This window comes from Lepidochelys olivacea, assembly GCF_965140295.1.
Source record: "Lepidochelys olivacea isolate rLepOli2 genome assembly, chromosome: 2".
In the NCBI taxonomy this organism is placed as follows: Eukaryota; Metazoa; Chordata; order Testudines; family Cheloniidae; genus Lepidochelys; species Lepidochelys olivacea.
The window spans coordinates 249,532,890-249,554,150 of record NC_140412.1 but is presented as its reverse complement, the minus strand read 5'-3'; the positions used below and the strand labels follow the sequence as shown (position 1 = coordinate 249,554,150).

General features: G+C 46.3%; 1 protein-coding gene across 3 annotated transcripts in view; it reads left to right on the top strand.

The window, feature by feature from the left end:
* Positions 1 to 8,488: 8,488 nt before the first annotated feature.
* Positions 8,489 to 21,261, top strand: part of DYNC2I1 (dynein 2 intermediate chain 1) — a 52,326-nt gene continuing 39,553 nt past the window's right edge. For 2 of the 3 annotated variants that reach the window (XM_084619103.1, XM_084619102.1), the window contains exon 1: positions 8,489 to 9,106. In XM_084619103.1, the coding sequence (XP_084475229.1) occupies positions 9,092 to 9,106 (15 nt within the window). In that variant the 5' untranslated portion in view covers positions 8,489 to 9,091. The remainder of the gene's footprint in view (positions 9,107 to 21,261) is intronic. The other variant, XM_084619104.1, reaches the window with a different exon arrangement.

The following is a 21,261-nucleotide window of genomic DNA, read 5'->3' as shown; positions in this document are numbered from 1 at the left end:
AGCCTCAGGACCCATTACCAATCCCCCACCTTCTGGGGGCATAGGCATCCACTCAGGACCCACTCCCTACCCACCACCACACCACACCCAGAGCAGTTCTTTTTCTTCACCCATCTGGCTAGGGTTGCGAACTGTCTAATCGCACAAACCCAAACACCCTTGCCCTGCCCCACCCCTTCCCAAGGCCACACTTCTGCCCTGTCCCTTCTCCTAAGCCTCGCCCCTGCTCACTCCATCCCCCCTCCCTCCATCGCTTACTCTCCCCCTCCTCACTCACTTTCACCGGGCTGGGCTAGGGAGTTAGGGTGCGGGAAGGAGTGCAGGCTCTGGGTTGGGGCCAAGGGGTTCGGAGTGTGGGAGGGGCTCCAGCCAATGGAGCTGTGGAGTCGGTGTTCGAGGTGGGGCAGCACACAGAGACCCCCCCCCAGCCACCCTTGAGCCTTGGAGCTGCAGGGACATCCTGGCTGCTTCCCGGGAGCCCTGCGAAGACAGGGTAGGTAGGGAGCCAGCCAGCCTGCCTGCCCCATTGTGCTGCCCACCAGACTTTTAGGGGCCTAAAATCTCCCTGATTGGCTTCAGTAGCCACCGGGAGATCGAGGCCCATTCCAGGAGACTCCTGGCCAATCTGGGAGGGTTGGCAATCCTACATTTGGCTACGGCAGGCTCCAATTAGAACCAAGTTCCAGGCAGGCTGGCCTGCAGCAGAGTATTTCCTTCCCAGACTGGTGGTGCTGCTGGCCCAGCCCTGCTGCCTCAGTAAGCACTGAGTGGCAGTAGCCTGGACCATAGCCTAGTGAGAGAGACAGCATGGGAGAGGGAGAGAGACCAGAGATGGTCTGTGCTAGTCCACAACACAGCTCAGACTCCTGACCCCATGTACTGTATATTATTCCAGTTTTTGTACAAAAGGAGAATTATCACTTTTTAAGTAAGATGTTTAGGGACATCATGTTCCCCATGTGGGCTTGTCTATGCAGGGAAATTTACTGTCATAATTATACCAATATAACTTCCCATGTGGACACTCATTTCAGTCAGGTCTACACTATAAACTTACATCAGTATAACGTTGCTCGGGGTACGAAAAATCCGCACCCCTGAGCAATGCAGTTGTACCAACCTAATCCCTGGTGAAGACAGCACTGTCGACAGGAGGGCTTCTCCTGTTGACATAGCTACCGCCTCTTGTGGAGGTGGATTAACTATGCCTATGGGAGAAGCTCTTTCACTGGCGTAGTAGAGTCTTCACTAAAACGCTGCAGCTGCATTGCTGCAGCGATTTAAGTGTAGACCTGTCCTGAGTATAACAGATCCTTTATCTGGTTTAATTTATGCTGCTTCCAAAGCATCTACGTGTCTCCAATACAATCTTTGGTGTTGGTAGCACTATTTCTCTGACACCATCACAAAACTCCACTCCTGCAGCATTAATTTTGACCTTTGCTCTGTTCTCTTACATGCTCCATATTGGCAGATTGTGTTTCAAGTATGGATCAAAGGCAGTACTGTTTGTCTAAGCTTGTGGCATTAGCGGAAGATCAGGAGACAGCAAAGAGCACATTGCTACTGAATGCAAAAAGCTTAGCTATTTTATATTCTTGTTCATGTGGAGAAGAGCAGAGAGGGCCAAAGAAAGCCATGAAGACATAGGGACTCAAATCTTGTTAACAGTCCCGAGGCTACTGATGGCCCTGCTGCTACCTTTTCTTCCTAGGAGAATCTGGGCTATTCTTCTATACCCCCAAATTCTGAATGATAGTTCTTTGTATTCCATTGCCTATATGGAAAATGTTCTCAAATATGTTCTAGTGTTTAACATATTAAATTCTTTGCCCCCATTAGGCAGGTTAAAAATAAACTGTGCTAGTTTTTTATTGTGGCTAAAATGTAAAGGTTACAAAGAATTTTCAGTTCCACTAGATTTTAGTTCTACTATAAGTGGAAGCTTCAGACATGTATTCTGATTTATCAGTGACTTATCCTGATTAATTATCATGAGCCCTAGCTTTAGGTTTGGAACGGTCCTATGCTAAACTCCAAGAAGATGTCTCCTCACACCCCCAATTTCTCTCACATGCTGCTTTTTGCCTGCTTGAGGCTGCCATTGATTGGTACAGTGTACTGCTGTTACCTGTGGCTTTTTTCAAAGCTGAAGTATACTTGAGAGCTGTAATAGGTTAAGTATACATGCTTATTCTAAGTACAAAACTCTGTCTGATCACGAAACTGAGATACTTAAAAGTTAATATATTCTGTTTAAATTTTGGGTACTGGTGCTACCTACACACTTGCTATTTTAAAGTTGCATGTATTTGATACATTGGTGAATTGTTTAAAATAGATATTTAAAATAGGCTATGATGGAAGAAGGACAGAAGGCACTGAATGTGGTTTTAATTAGGCCACAACTTTATTCTTAAATATCTGAGTGTTCCCATCATATAAAATTGTACAGTGCAGGTAATTCCATACTCCTTTCCATATACTTGGGAAGCTGCCATCAGCCCTCCCCCACATCCCGATCCCAGACAACCCACTGCTGGGACTCTGCCACCCTTCCCTGCTCAGATGAGAGTTAAGGGGAGTGATAAAGGAGAGGGGTTGTCTTCCCATCATACCAGTCATAGCCTCAAGCCCTTTCTCTGCTTCTTTAGAGAATGCCTCCTTTAAATCCTTTACCAGTCCATTTTATCTGAACCATATGTCATGCTGTCTGGAGTGCCTCCCACCTCTGAGTGCCTACCTCAGGGCAGACTGTCGGAAAACAGGGCAAAGGCCCTAAAACTAGTGTCTATATTCTATAATTAGATTTCACCAAACCAGTAACAGATGTGAACTCCTGGGATCACTATACCAGTCTTACCATTGAGTCACAGACAGTCCCCTCAGACTCTCCAGTCTGTCCTACCACCCAGACAAATTGGACTTTGTGATAAAAGGTCACTTATACCCAACATCACATCACATCAGGTTGCACCCACTCCCAAGAGGCTAGCCACTTACCCCAGATTAACTGGTACTACAGATCTTACACCAAAGACAACGCTAGCAGCCAATTCTATAGTAAACTAATGGTTTGTTAGCTAAGAAAAGGAGAGTTATTGAAAGGTTAAAACAGGTAATATATATATATATATATATATATATATATATATATATATACACACACACACGAGTCACAGTCTATAATTCTCAATGGTTGCAGAGACGTAGTAATCTGCCAGTTTCCCAAAAGTCTCTCAGGGATACCCAGAGTAACTGTGGGGATCTCCATCTTCTCATTCAGTTGTTCTGCACTATTAGAATCCAAACAGTCCAAAGATGAAGGCTCTTTTCTTGAATCAATTCTTATAGCTTCTTCTCACTGAAAACAAGCTGACAGTGTCACTACCCATGTGGGCTTTTCCTCTGATGGACAGCGAGGAATGCATTTAGTCTTTGACCTCCGATCATCAAATACAATGACCACTTGCTTTGAAATTAGCAGTTTTCTGTTAAAGTTCTTTATTTTCATTTCACAAAGCTTCTTTCTTCCACATTGGAGTGTTGCTCTTTTAAGACTTCTGAAAGCATGCTCTACCCCTCATCCCTCTCAGATTTTGGAAGGCACTTAGAATCTTAACACTTGGGCTGAGTGCTGCAGCTATCTTTAGAAATCTCACATTGGTACTTTCTTTGCATTTTGTCTACTCTGCAGTGAAAGTGTTCTTTAAACGAACAACATGTGCTGGGTCATCATCCGAGACTGCCAGAACATAAAATATATGGCAGAATGCGGGAAAACAGAGCAGGAGACATACAATTCTCCCCCAAAGAGTTCAGTCACAAATTTAATTAACGCTTTTTTTTTTTAAATCAGCATGGAAAGATGTCCTCTGGAATGGTGGCCAAAGCATGAAGGGGCATATGAATGTTTAGCATATCTGGCACATAAATACTTTGCAATGCCAGCTACAAAAGTGCCATGTGAAAAGCCAGCTACAAAAGCGCCTGTTCTCACTTTCAGGTGACATTGTAAATAAGCAATGAGCAGCATTCTCTCCCCATAAATGTAAACAAACTTGTTTCTCTTAGTGATTGGCTGAACAAGGAGTAGGACTGAGTGGACTTGTAGGCTCTGAAGTTTTACATTATTTTGTTTTTGAGTGCAGTTATGTAACAAAAACAATCTACATTTGTAAGTTGCACTTTCACAGTAAAGAGATTGCACTACAGAACTTGTGTGAGGTGAATTGAAAAATACTATCTTTTGTTTATCATTTTTACGGTGCAAATATTTGTAATAAAAAATAATATTTTGTACCACTGTACACTTTGTATTCTGGGTTGTAATTGAAATCAACATATTTTATAATGTAGAAAAATATCCACAAATATTTACTACATTTCAATTGATATTCTATTGTTTAACAGCGCAATTAAAACTGCTTTGAAGTTAGCACTCTTCTTCATTTGTATTTCCCCAAGGCTTCATCTGCATTTAATGTGTTATTTAATTACAAGGATATACATAATAGATAAGTGAAAACAATACTAGTCACATTCCATTAGTTTTCATGAAGTTTTAACACCTGACAACAATCTTATATTAACACTCCTTTGATCTAGGTCTATTTAATTACCGGGTATACATAACATAGAAGTAATGTAATAGCAAACTACAGGATACAGACAGATGAAATCACAATCAACATCTCCTTTGATCTTTATTAGCATAAAAGCGAATTAGTTTGAATGCATGCTAACACTTAACCCTTACCCGCATGGCCGCACAACATGCCAACATTTTTATTGTTGACTTAGAACAACGCTTCCTCAGCTCTCGTCCCCTAATGCCCCTACTCTACTTGTGCTACACTGATGACATCTTCATCATCTGGACCCATGGAAAAGAAGCCCTTGAGGAATTCCACCATGATTTCAACAATTCCCATTTCACCATCAACCTCAGCCTGGACCAGTCCACACAAGAGACCCATTTCCTGGACACTACAGTGCTAATAAGCGATGGTCACATAAACACCACCCTATACCAGAAACCTACTGACCACTATACTTCTCTACATGCCTCCAGCTTTCATCCAGACCACACCACATGATCCATTGTCTACAGCCAAGCTCTACGATACAACCACATTTGCTCCAACCCCTCAGACAGAGACAAACACCTACAAGATCTCTATCAAGCGTTCTTACAACTACAGATGCGTGATTAATAACTAAGCGTGATTAGTCCAGCAGGCTGACAGGTAAAGCTCAGCGGGGGCTTTAAAGTGGCAACAAATGACCCTTTTCCTATCAGCCTGCTGGACTAATCAGGCTTGTGGCAACTCACTTTCTCCATTAAGCCAGACAAAGGCCGCACTGCTTAATATGCAGTGAGGGCATCTCCAGCTCTTGGAACACTCCAAAATATTTTTCCTCTCTCTGGCATCTGTGCAGAGAATACCATATTTGATAAATATACTCTACAGCAGAACAGAAATACAAACATCAAAATCTACTGTTTAGGATAGTCAACAAATTGTCACTGCTCTTGACTCAGAAGTTCAGCAAGTTAATACAGGATTGCTTGTAAACAGCTTTTTATTTGCCTGGGTAGATTGCACAAAATATCTGTGGATTCTAAATTTTAAAATCTCTTGCAAAAAAGAGCAAGACTGAATTATTCATAAACTTGTTTATTTATAAAGAGATCATTTAGCACCAAAAGCAAATACTTCTCAGAGGACAGAATTTAGCTTTATAGATGTATGAATGTTCCTTATAAAACTCAGTTTTACTGCATTACTTATTCAGTTTTCCATTTGGGTTACTGCTGAATGATAAAAAGACACTCCATATTCCAGACACTGAGTCCAGTTTCTGTAGTACTTTTAATTTATGCTAAAACGAGGGAATGAGACACAGGTTGGGGATGGGAAAATCAGCCATTAATTATCACAGTGCATTGGCATTCATTTTTTGTATCAAGTTAGAGACTGGTCATCTGACTTCCGCAGATTAAACCATGAGGGCTAGATCCTACTTCACTGAGGACAACTGCAGAACACCCAATGGCTTTACAGAAAGCAGAACTGAATGTGACAACTCCCTACACCATCATTCCTTTATTGGTCAGTTCTCTAATAATGACAAATAATGTGTTCACTGTTATTGAGCATTAGCACAAACACTTAATTCTCATCATGACCCAGTGAAGTATTCTCAGTTTTTACTCATAGTGGGGGTGGAGGGGAAAAGAAAGATAGTAATATGCCCTGAAGTTCCACACCCAATCCAACAGGCTGTTCAGCATGCTAGTATCCTGGAAGTAGAACAGGAGTACTCGTGGCACCTTAGAGACTAAAATTTATTTGAGCATAAGCTTTTGTGGACTACAGCCCACTTCATTGGATGTTCCATTCTATGCATCCGATGAAGTGGGCTGTAGCCCACGAAAATTTATGCTCAAATAAATTTGTTAGTCTCTAAGGTGCCACAAGTACTCCTATTCTTTTTGCAGATACAGACTAACACGGCTGCTACTCTGAAACCTATCCTGGAAGTGTTGAACATGAGTAAGGCACACTCCTTTCCTTTAGGATAGGATCACTCACTTCTGCAATTAAGAGTGTTTCACCGATGTATCTGGTTAGCTGCTACATTTTCTGATGCTAACTCTGATAGTTGATATGATAAAATCACTAGCATTTTTATTTTTTCTCCATTTTTATAACATCTGGGCACATGCTAGATGAGCTGCAGCTAGAGATTAAATCAATCTGTCCACAATAAACTGTATAAACTATCCTTCTCTGCCTTAGTATTTTTTACTTACTACCTCATGATATAGATTTTCCTTTTATTAAAGAAAAGGATCAGTTACTAGAATGTGAAAATATCACTGTAAAAACAGAGTACAGCTGTTGTGGGTTTGAATAGGTTTTAAACTCTCTGCTTAAAACTGGGGGCCTAATTCTTCACTATTTTGCAGAGACTGCATTGCATTATGATGTGTAGCCTTTTACACCTGTGCAAAACAATTCTGAGATGCTACCAAATCAGAATTTGTTCCTACCCACTTTGCACAGGTGTAAATGACTATGCTGGCCAGCAGGTAGCGGAGGTTAAACAAACAATGGTTATGACCAACTATTTAAGCAGAATTTGAAGCATCAGAGAAAGGATGCAAACAGCAGAACATCCAAGCCAATGTCTTTTTACAAATGTCTTCTACGAAGCAAGTGTTGGGGTGGTTACACACACTCTTTTTGAAGTGCCACTGCTATGTTGTCTCCTGTTTCCCCAGACATAGTTTCCAAGTTTTGGATGGTTTGATGGATGTGTGCTTCCTGGGGCTCAGCAAGAGGTGATGTGGGGTGCCATGGTGAAGTTCACCATAGTGGCACTGAATGACACTGAATCTTAAGTTTCAGAGTAACAGCCCTGTTAGTCTGTCTTCACAAAAAGAAAAGGAGTACTTGTGGCACCTTAGAGACTAACAAATTTATCTGGGCATAAGCTTTCGTGAGCTATAGATCACTTCATCGGATGCACCTTAAAGCAGCCATGGCAAGTCTCTCCAGGCATTCAGTGAACTTTCCCAGGGCTGAGTGCCAGGCAGTGGGATGCAGTATTACCCACCTCAAGAGATCAAAAATCATGAGTTGGATCCCCCCAAAAACATGATTAGCCCCATACACTGGGAGATTTTGAAAACATCAAACCATGTTATTTTTGTGTGTCTTTTGACTTTTTAACTGCCTTTTACTGTTCTTCCAATGTGCCTGATAATTTCAGGTTGAAAAGTCAACCTTTAATGCACACAAAAATGCATGCCTCTTTCTAGCAGCTCAGATGGGAACACCACTTACCTTCTTGCCACCCCTAAGATAAGCGAACTGCCATCTACTTCCCATCATTGTCTTGATTCTCTCTCCTCCCAGCCTCGCTGCATCCGATGAAGTGAGCTGTAGCTCACAAAAGCTTATGCTCAAATAAATTTGTTAGCCTCTAAAGTTCCACAAGTACTCCTTTTCTTTTTGCTCCCTAAAGCGTCTCTCCTCATCTGGACCTGGCAGCACAGTCTCCCTGACTCGTCCCAGAGGCAGAAAAGCATCAGGCTCCTTGGATCCAGCAGCAGTTCTTCCCCGCCTCCTCACTCCACTGCCCGTCCCAGGACCCTCTCTCTGCTATAAGGCTTCCCTTCCCCACAAGGCTGGGGGAGCTGCCATTCTATCCCCTCCAGCTCCCACCCCACATCACCAGGTGCAGCCCTACCCATTTTGCCAACCAGGGTGGAAAGCATTTTCAGCACCCACCCAGCAGCCAAACGCCCCCCACCCCCAAGAGGAGCACATGGGGTTTGGCACCTCCTGAAAGTTGGTGTCCAGCCCCTAGAACCTGCCCTGCCCACATCGCTCCCGTCAGTCGCCCCCTTCCCCACCCCGGCAACCTCTCAATTGGCCTCCTGCTCCCCGAGTCCCTCCCGCCCCCATTCTCCTTTCACGGCGTCTCTGCGGCTCACCACAGTCCCTGACTACCCAGGTCACCGCTTCAGTCTCACTGAAGCCAGCGCGAGCTGGCAGCCCATTTTAGTAAGGGCAGCCTCACCGCTCGCTGCCGCTAGACTATAGGAAAATGGTGGCCCCCACGCCAGCTTCAGCCCCTCCACAGTTACAGGGGACGGCGGCCATTTTGAGTAAGGGACAATCCCAGCGCCCTCAGCATTCAGCGGCTCTCCCGAGACAGGGAACAACCCCCCGTTCGAGTCGCCGTGAAAGCGCCCGCGGGCAGTAACGGGCACAATGCTGGACACGCGCGGGGGCACGGAACCCGCCACGGTCTCCCCGGCCCGCTGCCCCTCGGCCGCCGGGGAGAAGCTTGGGTCCCCACGCCCCACAGGCGCCCGTGGTCTCCCGTCTGCCACACCTCGCCCGCCGCCACCTCCCTCTGGCTGGGGCTGGGATCGGCCGATCGGCCGCCTGCCTGTTGCTAGGCAGAACCCCACGCAGTTGCCTTGGTTTCTTCGGCCCCGCCTTCCGCCCGGGGTCGGGAAACAGCGGCAGGGACCTGGAGAGCCCTCGGTGCAGCCCGTTGCCGCTCCGCCATGGAGCCCGAGAAGGTGAGGCGGGGGCGGGTCGGAGGTGGGGGGAGGCTGGCTGCACCCCGCGGCGTATCCATAGCGCCGACTGGGCGTTAGCGTGTGCGCCGGAGGCGCGCCGCCGCCTACCTACGTGGCCTACGGAGGGTTCCTCTGCTGCCGTGACCGTTGGCCCGTCCCCCCGCTTACTGTCATGCTTTGCTTTATCCCCCGAGTACCCCCCACTGCTGTGCCTCATCACCCCTACGGCCCACCCCCCGCAGTACCCCCCACGGATGCGTTCCCCCCCCCCGCACCCGTCCCCTCTGAATGCGCCGTACTGCTGTGACTCATGTCCCCCGAGTACCCTCACTGCTGTGACTCATCCTCCCACGGCCCATCCCCTCTTAGTGCCCCCCCGTTGTGACCCTGCCCCCCCCACAACCCATCCCCCCCCGCTGTGACCTGTCTCCCCACGGCCCATCCCCCACTGCTGTGACCTGTCCCCCCCCCGTACTCCATGCTGCTGTGCCCCCTACACTGAAGTGCCACAGCCTTGCTGCTGTGCCGCTGCAGCATTTTAAGTGTAGATAAGCCCTCAGAGTGGCACAGCTAAATACACGGTGGACCATATTGGTTAGCATAAGTAGTTAACACATATTTCAAGTTTCAGAGTAACAGCCCTGTTAGTCTGTCTTCGCAAAAAGAAAAGGAGTACTTGTGGCACCTTAGAGACTAACCAATTTATTTGAGCATAAGCTTTCATGAGCTACAGCTCACTTCATCGGATGCATACTGTGGAAATTGCAAAAGACATTATATACACACAGAGACCATGAAACAATACCTCCTCCCACCCCACTGTCCTGCTGGTAATAGCTTATCTAAAGTGATCATCAAGTTGGGCCATTTCCAGCACAAATCCAGGTTTTCTCACCCTCTGCCCCCCCCCCCCCACACACACACAAACTCACTCTCCTGCTGGTAATAGCCCATCCAAAGTGACCACTCTCTTCACAATGTGTGTGATAATCAAGGTGGGCCATTTCCTGCACAAATCCAGGTTCTCTCACTCACCCCCCTCCAAAAACCACACACACAAACTCTCTCCTGCTGGTAATAGCTTATCCAAAGTGACCACTCTCCCTACAATGTGCATGATAATCAAGGTGGGCCATTTCCAGCACAGATCCAGGTTTTCTCACCCCCCCACCCGCATACACACACAAACTCACTCTCCTGCTGGTAATAGCCCATCCAAAGTGACCACTCTCTTCACAATGTGTATGATAATCAAGGTGGGCCATTCATGGTGAAGTAGCCCGTTAGTACTATTTCACACATCATGTGAGCAGTTGCTGCACACCAGTGGTCACCTATCCCAACTTAATTATGGGGAAAAACATGATTCTTAAGTTGGTGCCCCTTTAGTAGAAGACTGAGACCACATACAGTATAAAATTTATTGGGGAAAAATATTGTGATTTATTAAAATGTTGTAACCTTTTTCTGTCTTTGTAGATGTAGTATATTATAGTTAATATTTTCTATTTCACAACTACTGTTTACTGTTTATATTTCCGTAGGAGACTTTTCATTAGGTCTATGCTATTGTAAAATTTGGAATTGTGTTATTCAATAAAGAACCAGAGTGGAAATGCTTATTGGCATCTGCTATAACAAGCTCCCACTGCTACATATTATATGGTGCCAAAAGTGTCAAGTCATTTTGCCTTAATCTGTACTATCATACTTTGTGAATCTAGGTCTTTCAGTTAGTTTAACTATAGACAGGTTGCTTTAAATAGCATATGTAATGGCTAGGCTTGACAATCCTGTTACTCCTGGGGAAAGTCTGTACCACTGTGCACATGTAGAAGTCATATCCCCTAAGGATTTCTTTGCTTCCTTGCAGAAGAATGATTTTCTGATGGGGAAGCAAAGGGAAGCTGCAAGAGCAGTCATGCACTCCCTCCCCAGCAGCATGGGCATGTCGTTTCAGGCGTCCAGCACAGTTGGTGGAGAAGCATTGGTGCAAGTAGAAATTATTTCTTGCAGGTACTGCATGCATGGGAGGGACACAAGTGTGGGCATGTGACCACTGCACGTGACCCTCCATGTGACTCCTCCCCACCCAGCCCGGGGCCCCTGCCTTCTGCCAAGTGAAGGGAAATCTGTTCTCACTGTGAACACCCCCACCCATATTCTAGTTAGAATATTCATAGGAAAAGTCCATTAAGTGTAGACAGGTGTTTTCCAGGGTCCATTGTGAGATAAGGGTTCCTTAATGGGCCATTCAACTTGACTTGTCCCTTCATGTGCTGGCTAAATACCTTGTGGGTGTTACCACAGGAACAAACATGTAAACATAGCTAATATTTGTAACTTCAGATAGAAATAGCATAATCATATGAACCAGCTATTTCACATACATGACTATTCCCAAAAGAGATTCTGAAAAATCACAGCACGTACCTGAGACCCTATGTGCCAGCACCGTGCCCCACTGGGGTTTTGTAACCTGTTATGTAACAGCAGAGATAGAGTGACATGACTCTGTTCAGCCTAAAAGGGCAAGGTTAATTTTTAGCTGTTCAGGTGTGACTGCACCTTTGAGCCTAGTCAGTGAGGGTATACTGGCACACATTCAGTTTAATGCTTAAACACACTGAGGCCAGCTGTAAAATGCAACTGATTTTTCATCTGTTGGATCTTTTTCAAATCTCATTCTATTTGCACTATAAAAGGGGATATAATGCTTCCATATACAAAGAATAAAGCATACATTTTTTTCAACCTCAAATGGGTTTTATTTTTGACAAAGGAAAACAACAAAAAGAAAATCTTCATGAGAGAACAAAGTCTGTGTATGTCTCTTGGATTATGAGCACTGAGCAACTCTGGGAACAAAACAGGCAACAAGCTTTGCAGATGTGAAAAATTCCTAGAAATTGAAAAAAGAAAAGGAGGACTTGTGGCACCTTAGAGACTAACCAATTTATTAGAGCATAAGCTTTCGTGAGCTACAGCTCACTTCCTCAGATGCATATCGTGGAAACTGCAGCAGGCTTTATATATACACAGAGAATATGAAACAATACCTATTCCCACCCCACTGTCCTGCTGGTAATAGCTTATCTAAAGTGATTTCCAGCACAAATCCAGGTTTTCTCACCCTCCACCCCCCCACACAAATTCACTCTCCTGCTGGTGATAGCCCATCCAAAGTGACAACTCTTTACACAATGTGCATGACAATCAAGCTGGGCTATTTCCTGCATAAATCCAGGAAAAACCCCCCCACAATCTATTTACCAGCAGGAGAGTGAGTTTGTGTGTGGGGGGGTGGAGGGTGAGAAAACCTGGATTTGTGCTGGAAATGGCCCAACTTGATGATCACTTTAGATAAGCTATTACCAGTAGGAGAGTGGGGTGGGAGGAGGTATTGTTTCATGGTCTCTGTGTGTATATAATGTCTTCTGCAGTTTCCACAGTATGCATCCGATGAAGTGAGCTGTAGCTCACGAAAGCTCATGCTCAAATAAATTGGTTAGTCTCTAAGGTGCCACAAGTACTCCTTTTCTTTTTGCGAATACAGACTAACACGGCTGTTACTCTGAAACCTGTTCCTAGACAGTGGCTTATATACAATAATAATTCCGCCAGTGTTTCAGTCCTATATTCACTACTGATTAGCTGAGTTTTCTTGTTGCATAATTAGATTGAACTCCCTTGTATATTATTCTAGACAAAGACCTACATCTTTTTCCTGTTTTATTGTTTGGTATTAGAGTTGTCTTGTAATGCCAGGTTCGTCATCAGACATTTTTCCAGAACATGAAGGTCATTTCTGGAAACAATAGCAGCAGAGGTGACAGATGCAGAATAGAAAACAATAAAACCCAATGGCATGTAGCCAGATATGGAGGGACAGAGGCTGCTCAGCCTGCAAAACCGCAAGAGCTGCTGCCCAAAAGTGCATCTTTTATTTATCCAGTCAACCAGGTCGCTTAGGTCCCTTAGTTCTGTGCCCATACTGATTTCAATCAGCTTCTTCATAGCATCGTTTGTGGGTGGAGGACACTAACCACCAACTCCTGTGCCTTTGATTTGATCCTGACCAACATAAAACAAAGCCTTTGTTTAAGTTTGTTAGCATAGGTATTGTGCTGTTAAGAATCACAGAATCATAGAATATCAGGGTTGGAAGGGACCTCAGGAGGTCATCTAGTCCAACCCCCTGCTCAAAGCAGGACCAATCCCCAATTAAATCATCCCAGCCAGGGCTTTGTCAAGCCTGACCTTAAAAACTTCTAAGGAAGGAGATTCTACCATCTCCTTAGGTAACGCATTCCAGTGTTTCACCACCCTCCTAGTGTTAGCTGATGGCCAAGGATGTTTGGTGAGGTGCCAGCTATGCCCGTTTATACCATCCGTGACTTTGACTGCTAGGATGCACTGTCCCTTCGCGGCGGGCAGCCCGGGCTAGGCTGACGGATGCCCCAAGGTCCTAAACACCCGTGACTTTAACTGCTAGAGCTCAGAGCTCCTTCGCAGTGGGCAGTCAACACTGACTGACAGGTGCCCCAATGGCAGCACTAAGAGCCTCTCCGCACCCGTGACTTTAACTGCTAGAGCTCAGAGCTCCTTCGCAGTGGGCAGTCAGGATTGACTGACAGGCGCCCCAAGAGTTTGCCCCGTGGAGGCGGCACAACTCAACGCTAGGCTCTTAGTACTCTCACCTAATGGCCAGGCTTTATAGCCAAAATGGCTGAGGTTCTTTAATTGTGTTGGCTGCTTTACAGTAAACCAGAGAAACAAGTCAGGCTTATGCACAAATGGTTACCAAAATTTATTAAACTAGATTCTAATCATGTGGTTACAAAATTGCTAGTGCCTACTTATTTAAATGTAGAGATGTTACACACACAAACAAGTTACAAAACTGAAGCCACAATCCCAAAGAAAGAAAACAAAGTATAGAGCTCTATTTCAAAATATGTGTACACTAAAGATAGGAGATCAGATGTGGGTGCTTCTTACCCTCCTTGCATCTCTCGATTCCAGCGGTGCCAAGCCAGGATCGGTCACTCAATTCCGCGGAAAGACGAATAAGGGACAAGGCTTAGGGACCCTCTTAGCTGCAGAAGCCTTGGGAGGCTGTCACTTATCTGACCAGCAGATAGATAGTGAAAAGCACTCAAAAATCATGATGCTGTAGGTCCCCTACTTATACCTCTGTATTCCTTTATTCTCTTTCTCCTTTCTTATGCCAAATTGGGGCTGGTCTGTCTGGGTGACGCCAGCTCTCGCAAGAGTAGTTTACACTTGCAAGGGAGAGAAACAATAAGTTTCGACTACTGGACATTCCTTTTATTAGGGTAAATATTTTCCCACCTAGGATGTTGGGGTGTGTGCATCACGCTATTTAGTAGGGGCTAAGAGCCATGTCTGTCACAGCTTCTCTGTCTGCTGTGAGCCTAATCGTTGTATATGTTCCCAGAGGCACATTGTAGCAGCACACCTGTGCTTCTCACAGCTTCAAAGGCTGTGCTGGAATTGATGTTAAGTGCCCTGTTGTTTTGGCTCCCTTGTGTTCCCAGCAATGCTGGTCTGAGAGGGGGGGCTGGCTGTCTGGCTACACCTAGTGAAAAAGTTTTTCCCAATATCCAACCTAAACCTCCCCCACTGCAACTTGAGACTATTACTTTTTGTCCTGTCCTCTTCTACCACTGAGAATAGTCTAGAACCATCCTCTCTGGAACCACCTCTCAGGTAGTTGAAAGCAGCTATCAAATCCCCCCTCATTCTTCTCTTCTGCAGACTAAACAATCCCAGTTCCCTCAGCCTCTCCTCATAAGTCATGTGTTCCAGACCCCTAATCATTTTTGTTGCCCTTCGCTGGACTCTCTCCAATTTATCCATATCCTTCTTGTAGTGTGGGGCCCAAAACTGGACACAGTACTCCAGATGAGGTCTCACCAACGTCGAATAGAGGGGAATGATCACGTCCCTCGATCTGCTCGCTATGCCCCTAATTATACATCCCAAAATGCCATTGGCCTTCTTGGCAACATATCTGACTCATATCCAGCTTCTCATCCACTGTCACCCCTAGGTCCTTTTCCGCAGAACTGCTGCCTAGCCATTCGGTCCCTAGTCTGTAGCGGTGCATTGGATTCTTCCATCCTAAGTGCAGGACCCTGCTCTTATCCTTATTGAACCTCATCAAATTTCTTTTGGCCCAATCCTCCAATTTGTCTAGGTCCCTCTGTATCCTATCCCTGCCCTCCAGTGTATCTACCACTCCTCCCAGTTTAGTATCATCCGCAAATTTGCTGAGAGTGCAATCCACACCATCCTCCAGATCATTTATGAAGATATTGAACAAAACCGGCCCCAGGACCGACCCCTGGGGCACTCCACTTGACACCGGCTGCCAACTAGACATGGAGCCATTGATCACTACCCGTTGAGCCCGACAATCTAGCCAACTTTCTACCCACCTTATAGTGCATTCATCCAGCCCATACTTCCTTAACTTGCTGACAAGAATACCGTCGGAGAGGATGTCAAAAGCTTTGCTAAAGTCAAGAAACAATACATCCACTGCTTTCCCTTCATCCACAGAACCAGTAACCTCTTCATAGAAGGCGATTAGATTAGTCAGGCATGACCTTCCCTTGGTGAATCCATGCTGACTGTTCCTGATCAGTTTCCTCTCATGTAAGTGCTTCAGGATTGATTCCTTGAGGACCTGCTCCATGATTTTTCCGGGGACTGAGGTGAGGCTGACTGGCCTGTAGTTCCCAGGATCCTCCTTCTTTCCTTTTTTAAAGATTGGCACTACATTAGCCTTTTTCCAGTCATCCGGGACTTCCCCTGTTCGCCACGAGTTTTCAAAGATAATGGCCAATGGCTCTGCAATCACAGCCGCCAATTCCTTTAGCACTCTCAGATGCAACTCGTCCGGCCCCATGGACTTGTGCATGTCCAGCTTTCCTAATAGTCCCTAACCACCTCTTTCTCCACAGAGGGCTGGCCATCTACTCCCCATGTTGTGATGCCCAGCGCAGCAGTCTGGGAGCTGTCCTTGTTCGTGAAGACAGAGGCAAAAAAAGCATTGAGCACATTAGCTTTTTCCACATCTTCTGTCACTAGGTTGCCTCCCTCATTCAGTAAGGGGCCCACACTTTCCTTGGCTTTCTTCTTGTTGCCAACATAGCTGAAGAAACTCTTCTTGTTACTCTTGACATCTCTTGCTAGCTGCAGCTCCAGGTGCGATTTGGCCCTCCTGATTTCATTCCTACATGCCCGAGCAATATTTTTATTCTCTTCCCTGGTCATATGTCCAACCTGCCACTTCTTGTGAACTTCTTTTTTATGTTTAAGATCCCCTAGGATTTCACCATTAAGCCAAGCTGGTCGCCTGCCATATTTACTATTCTTTCGACTCATCGGGATGGTTTGTCCCTGTAACCTCAACAGGGATTCCTTGAAATACAGCCAGCTCTCCTGGACTCCTTTCCCCTTCATGTTAGTCCCCCAGGGGATCCTAGCCATCCGTTCCCTGAGGGAGTCGAAGTCTGCTTTCCTGAAGTCCAGGGTCCATATCCTGCTGCTTACCTTTCTTCCCTGTGTCAGGATCCTGAACTCAACCAACTCATGGTCACTGCCTCCCAGATTCCCGTCCACTTTTGCTTCCCCCACTAATTCTTCCCTGTTTGTGAGCAGCAGGTCAAGAAAAGCTCCCCCCCCCCAGTTGGCTCGTCTAGCACTTGCACCAGGAAATTGTCCCCTACGCTTTCCAAAAACTTCCTGGATTGTCTATGCACCGCTGTATTGCTCTCCCAGCAGATATCAGGAAAATTAAAGTCACCCATGAGAACCAGGGCATGCAATCTAGTAGCTTCTGCGAGTTGCCGGAAGAAAGCCTCATCCACCTCATCCCCCTGGTCCGGTGGTCTATAGCAGACTCCCACCACTACATCACTCTTGTTGCTCAAACTTCTAAACTTAATCCAGAGACACTCAGGTTTTTCTGCAGTTTCGTACCGGAGCTCTGAGCAGTCATACTGCTCCCTTACATACAGTGCTACTCCCCCACCTTTTCTGCCCTGCCTGTCCTTCCTGAAGAGTTTATAACCATCCATGACAGTACTCCAGTCATGTGAGTTATCCCACCAAGTCTCTGTTATTCCAATCACGTCATAATTCCTTGACATCACCAGGACCTCCAGTTCTCCCTACTCGTTTCCAAGGCTTTGTGCATTCGTATATAAACACTTGAGATAACCTGCTGATCGCCCCTCATTCTCAGTATGAGGCAGGAGCCCTCCCCTCACAGACGTTCCTGCCTGTGCTTCCTCCCGGTATCCCGCTTTCCCACTTACCTCAGGGCTTTGGTCTCCTTCCCCCGGTGAACCTAGTTTAAAGCCCTCCTCACTAGGTTAGCCAGCCTGCTCGCAAAGATGCTCTTCCCTCTCTTCGCAAGATGGAGCCCGTCTCTGCCCAGCACTCCTCCTTCATGGAACACCATCCCATGGTCAAAGAATCCAAAGCCTTCTCTCCGACACCACCTGCGTAGCCATTCGTTGACTTCCACGAGTCGACGGTCCCTACCCAGGCCTTTTTCTTCCACGGGGAGGATGGACGAGAACACCACTTGCGCCTCAAACTCCTTTATCCTTCTTCCCAGAGCCACATAGTCCGCAGTGATCTGCTCAAGGTCATTCTTGGCAGTATCATTGGCGCCCACGTGGAGAAGCAGGAAGGGGTAGTGATCTGAGGGCTTGATGAGTCTCGGCAGTCTCTCCGTCACCTCGCGAATCTTAGCCCCTGGCAAGCAGCAGACTTCTCAGTTTTCCCGGTCAGGGCGGCAGATAGATGACTCAGTCCCGCAGGAGAGAGTCCCCGACCACCACCACCCGCCTCCTTCTCTTGGGAGTGGTGGTCGTGGAACCCCCCATCTCAGGACAGTGCATCTCATGCCTTCCAACCAGCGGAGTCTCCTTCTGCTTTCTCCCCCCAGACATATCATCTGGTCCACTCTCCGCAAAGGTACCTGCGGAGAGAACATGAAAGCGGTTAGTTACTTGTGTCCGCGTTGCTGGAACCCAGACATTCCCCCTTCTTCTTCTGGAGGTCACATGTTGCCAAGCTTCTTCACTGGCCTCTTGGCTCCGCTGTGCAAGAATGAATGCCCTAGCCAGGTTCTGCTCCTTTCCCCACTGTGGCAGAGGAAAAGGACCAGAGTGCAGCCCCACCCTCTCAGCCGTGTCCTCCAGCAGGGCTACGCAGCTCCGTGTGGGTGGGGAGAGGGAGCGGAGCTGCTGGAGTGGGGCTGTCCGGCGGCCCCACGTCTTTCTGGTACCCTGTACCAGCTAGAAATCTCTATGGGTACCGCCATACTTGCACTCCTGCAGAGAGGTAAATCACTGGGGGGGGGGGGGGCTGGGGATGCCCCAGCCAGTGGCTTCTACCCTGCGCCAGGCTCACCTGCTAGTCCTGGCTGGGCTGAGGGCAGGGGAGGACGAGACTTGCTCGTCCCGTGCAAGGAGCAGCCAGGGCGGGTCAGGCCCACCCCCAGAAACCTCCCCTGTCTGCAGGAGGTTCCGCACGCCCCCCACCGCTTCCTGCCCCCATTGCTCCTCAGCCGTTGGGGGTGGGGTCACTGTACAAGTAGCTGCTCCCCCATCCACCCAACCTCTGTGCGTCTGGACCTCCCCATACCCAGTCACCCCCCGCTGACCCTCACCCCCCTAAACCCAGAAACCACACCAAGCCCCCCACTCCCGATCCCCACCCTGCTAAGCCTCACCCCTTGCATTCAGAGGCCCCGCACACCCAGACCCCCCCGCTGAGCTTGCCCCACCCAGATCCCCCCCGATGAGCCCCACCTTCACCCAGGCCAAAACCCCAATGAGCCCCAACCAGCTGCACCCAGACCCCCATCCCACTAAACCCCAGTCCCCCCCCAGCACCCAGACCCCCCTGCTGAGTCTCCCACACCCAGACCCTGCAATCTGCAAATGGGGAAAAAAAATTGTCTTGTTTCTTTTTGGGCATTGTTACGTTCTGCTCAGGAAACTCAAAACTGTCAGTGTGTCAGGCCTGATATGAGTTACAGTATAGTGAGCCCTCTGCCAGGTGGCATTAAGGGACTCCTAGGGTCACAGGTATATCTATGCTGAAAGTGTAATTTCCAGTTCAAATAGACATACCTGTACTAGCTCTAATTGAGCTAGTGTACTAATAATAGTATAGCTGTGGTGCATGAGCAGCAAGACAGACCTCCTTGCCAGAGGGTGTTGTGAAGGCCAATACTATAATGGGGTTCAAAAGGGAGCTAGATAGATTCATGGAAGATAGGTCCATCAATGGCTATTAGCCAGGATGGGCAGGAATGGTGTCCCTAGCCTCTGTTTGCCAGAACCTGGGATTGGGTGACAGGGCATGGATCATTTGTCTGTTCATTCCCTTTGGGGCACCTGCCATTGACCACTGTCAGAGGACAGGATACTGGGCTTGATGGACCTTTGGTCTGACCCAGTGTGGCCATTCTTATGTTCTTATGTTCTTAGCCAGCAAAGTGCAGTCCCATCTGATACCCTGGGTAGGTACTCGGGCAGCTAGACTGTCCTGCTGCTTACACCGCCATGGCTTCACTTCTGTTTTTAACATATTTGATCACAGCTAACATGGGTATGTTTACTTGAGCTGGAAATTATACTGTCCCGCTCCAGTGTAGACATTTGATCGATCTCTCTCTTGCCTGAAAGTTATAGGTTTCAGAGTAACAGCCGTGTTTGTCTGTATTCGCAAAAAGAAAAGGAGTACTTGTGGCACCTTAGAGACTAACCAATTTATTTGAGCATAAGCTTTTGTGAGCTACAGCTCACTTCATCGGATGCATACTGTGGAAACTGCAGAAGACATTATATACACAGAGACCATGAAACAATACCTCCTCCCACCCCACTCTCCTGCTGGTAATAGCTTATCTAAAGTGATCACTCTCCTTACAATGTGTACGATAATCAAGTTGGGCCATTTCCAGCACAAATCCAGGTTTTCTCACCAGCAGGAGAGTGAGTTTGTGGGGGCGGAGGGTGAGAAAACCTGGATTTGTGCTGGAAATGGCCCAACTTGATTATCGTACACATTGTAAGGAGAGTGATCACTTTAGATAAGCTATTACCAGCAGGAGAGTGGGGTGGGAGGAGGTATTGTTTCATGGTCTCTGTGTATATAATGTCTTCTGCAGTTTCCACAGTATGCATCCGATGAAGTGAGCTGTAGCTCATAAAAGCTAATGCTCAAATAAATTGGTTAGTTTCTAAGGTGCCACAAGTACTCCTTTTCTTTCTGAAAGTTATAGTTATTTTCTTTGAATTTTTTCTGCCTTTTTTAACTTTAGAAATGTTAGGAATTTCAATTCATGTTGTCCCTGTTTTTCCTAGCAGCCTCCTTGGAGGATCCAAAGTAGATTGGGATCTTTCTAGGCATATTGTTTAAGGGCTCGGTGTGTTGAATTATAACAAAATCATCTTTTTGTTAAAATTAGTTGATAGAACTAAAGAAAACAAAAACCTAAGTCTTAAAAATCACTTCCCCTCTCAGTTAACCAGGTTTAACTTCCTTGGTACATGTGATATCATCCTGCAGGTCACCAGTTCATAAAGTACTCTAGGAAAAATATTGGCTAGGCAAGACCTGAATTTCTACTGTAAAAAAAAAAGGAAGAAAAAAAGAAGCAGAAAAACACTTTTAAAAATAATAACTCTTTCAAGGCTTGTTTGTACATAATATTTTTTTCTGTGCAGGTGACTATGAAAATATATAAATGGAAACATTTCTGTTGGACTTAGTGTTTATAACTTTTACAAAACCTAAATTTGAAACCAGACTTGTCCTGACATATCCATTTAAATGAAAATGGCACCCATTTTAAGTTGAGAAAATGCTTAATAAGATAAACTTTCTTATATTCTGCAGTGCTATGTAGTAAGTGATGCCACAGACTGAGATTTAGTTTGTATGCAGCTTTCCAGTTAAGGAAAATAACTTTGAGAGCTATGACAAAAGGAATGTTGCTATCCTACTAAGAAAGGAGACCAGAGGAAGCCTGAATTTATACTGTGATTGTCTTTATACTCCTTTTTCACTTCAGTGCCAAATGCCAGTATTTCATATAA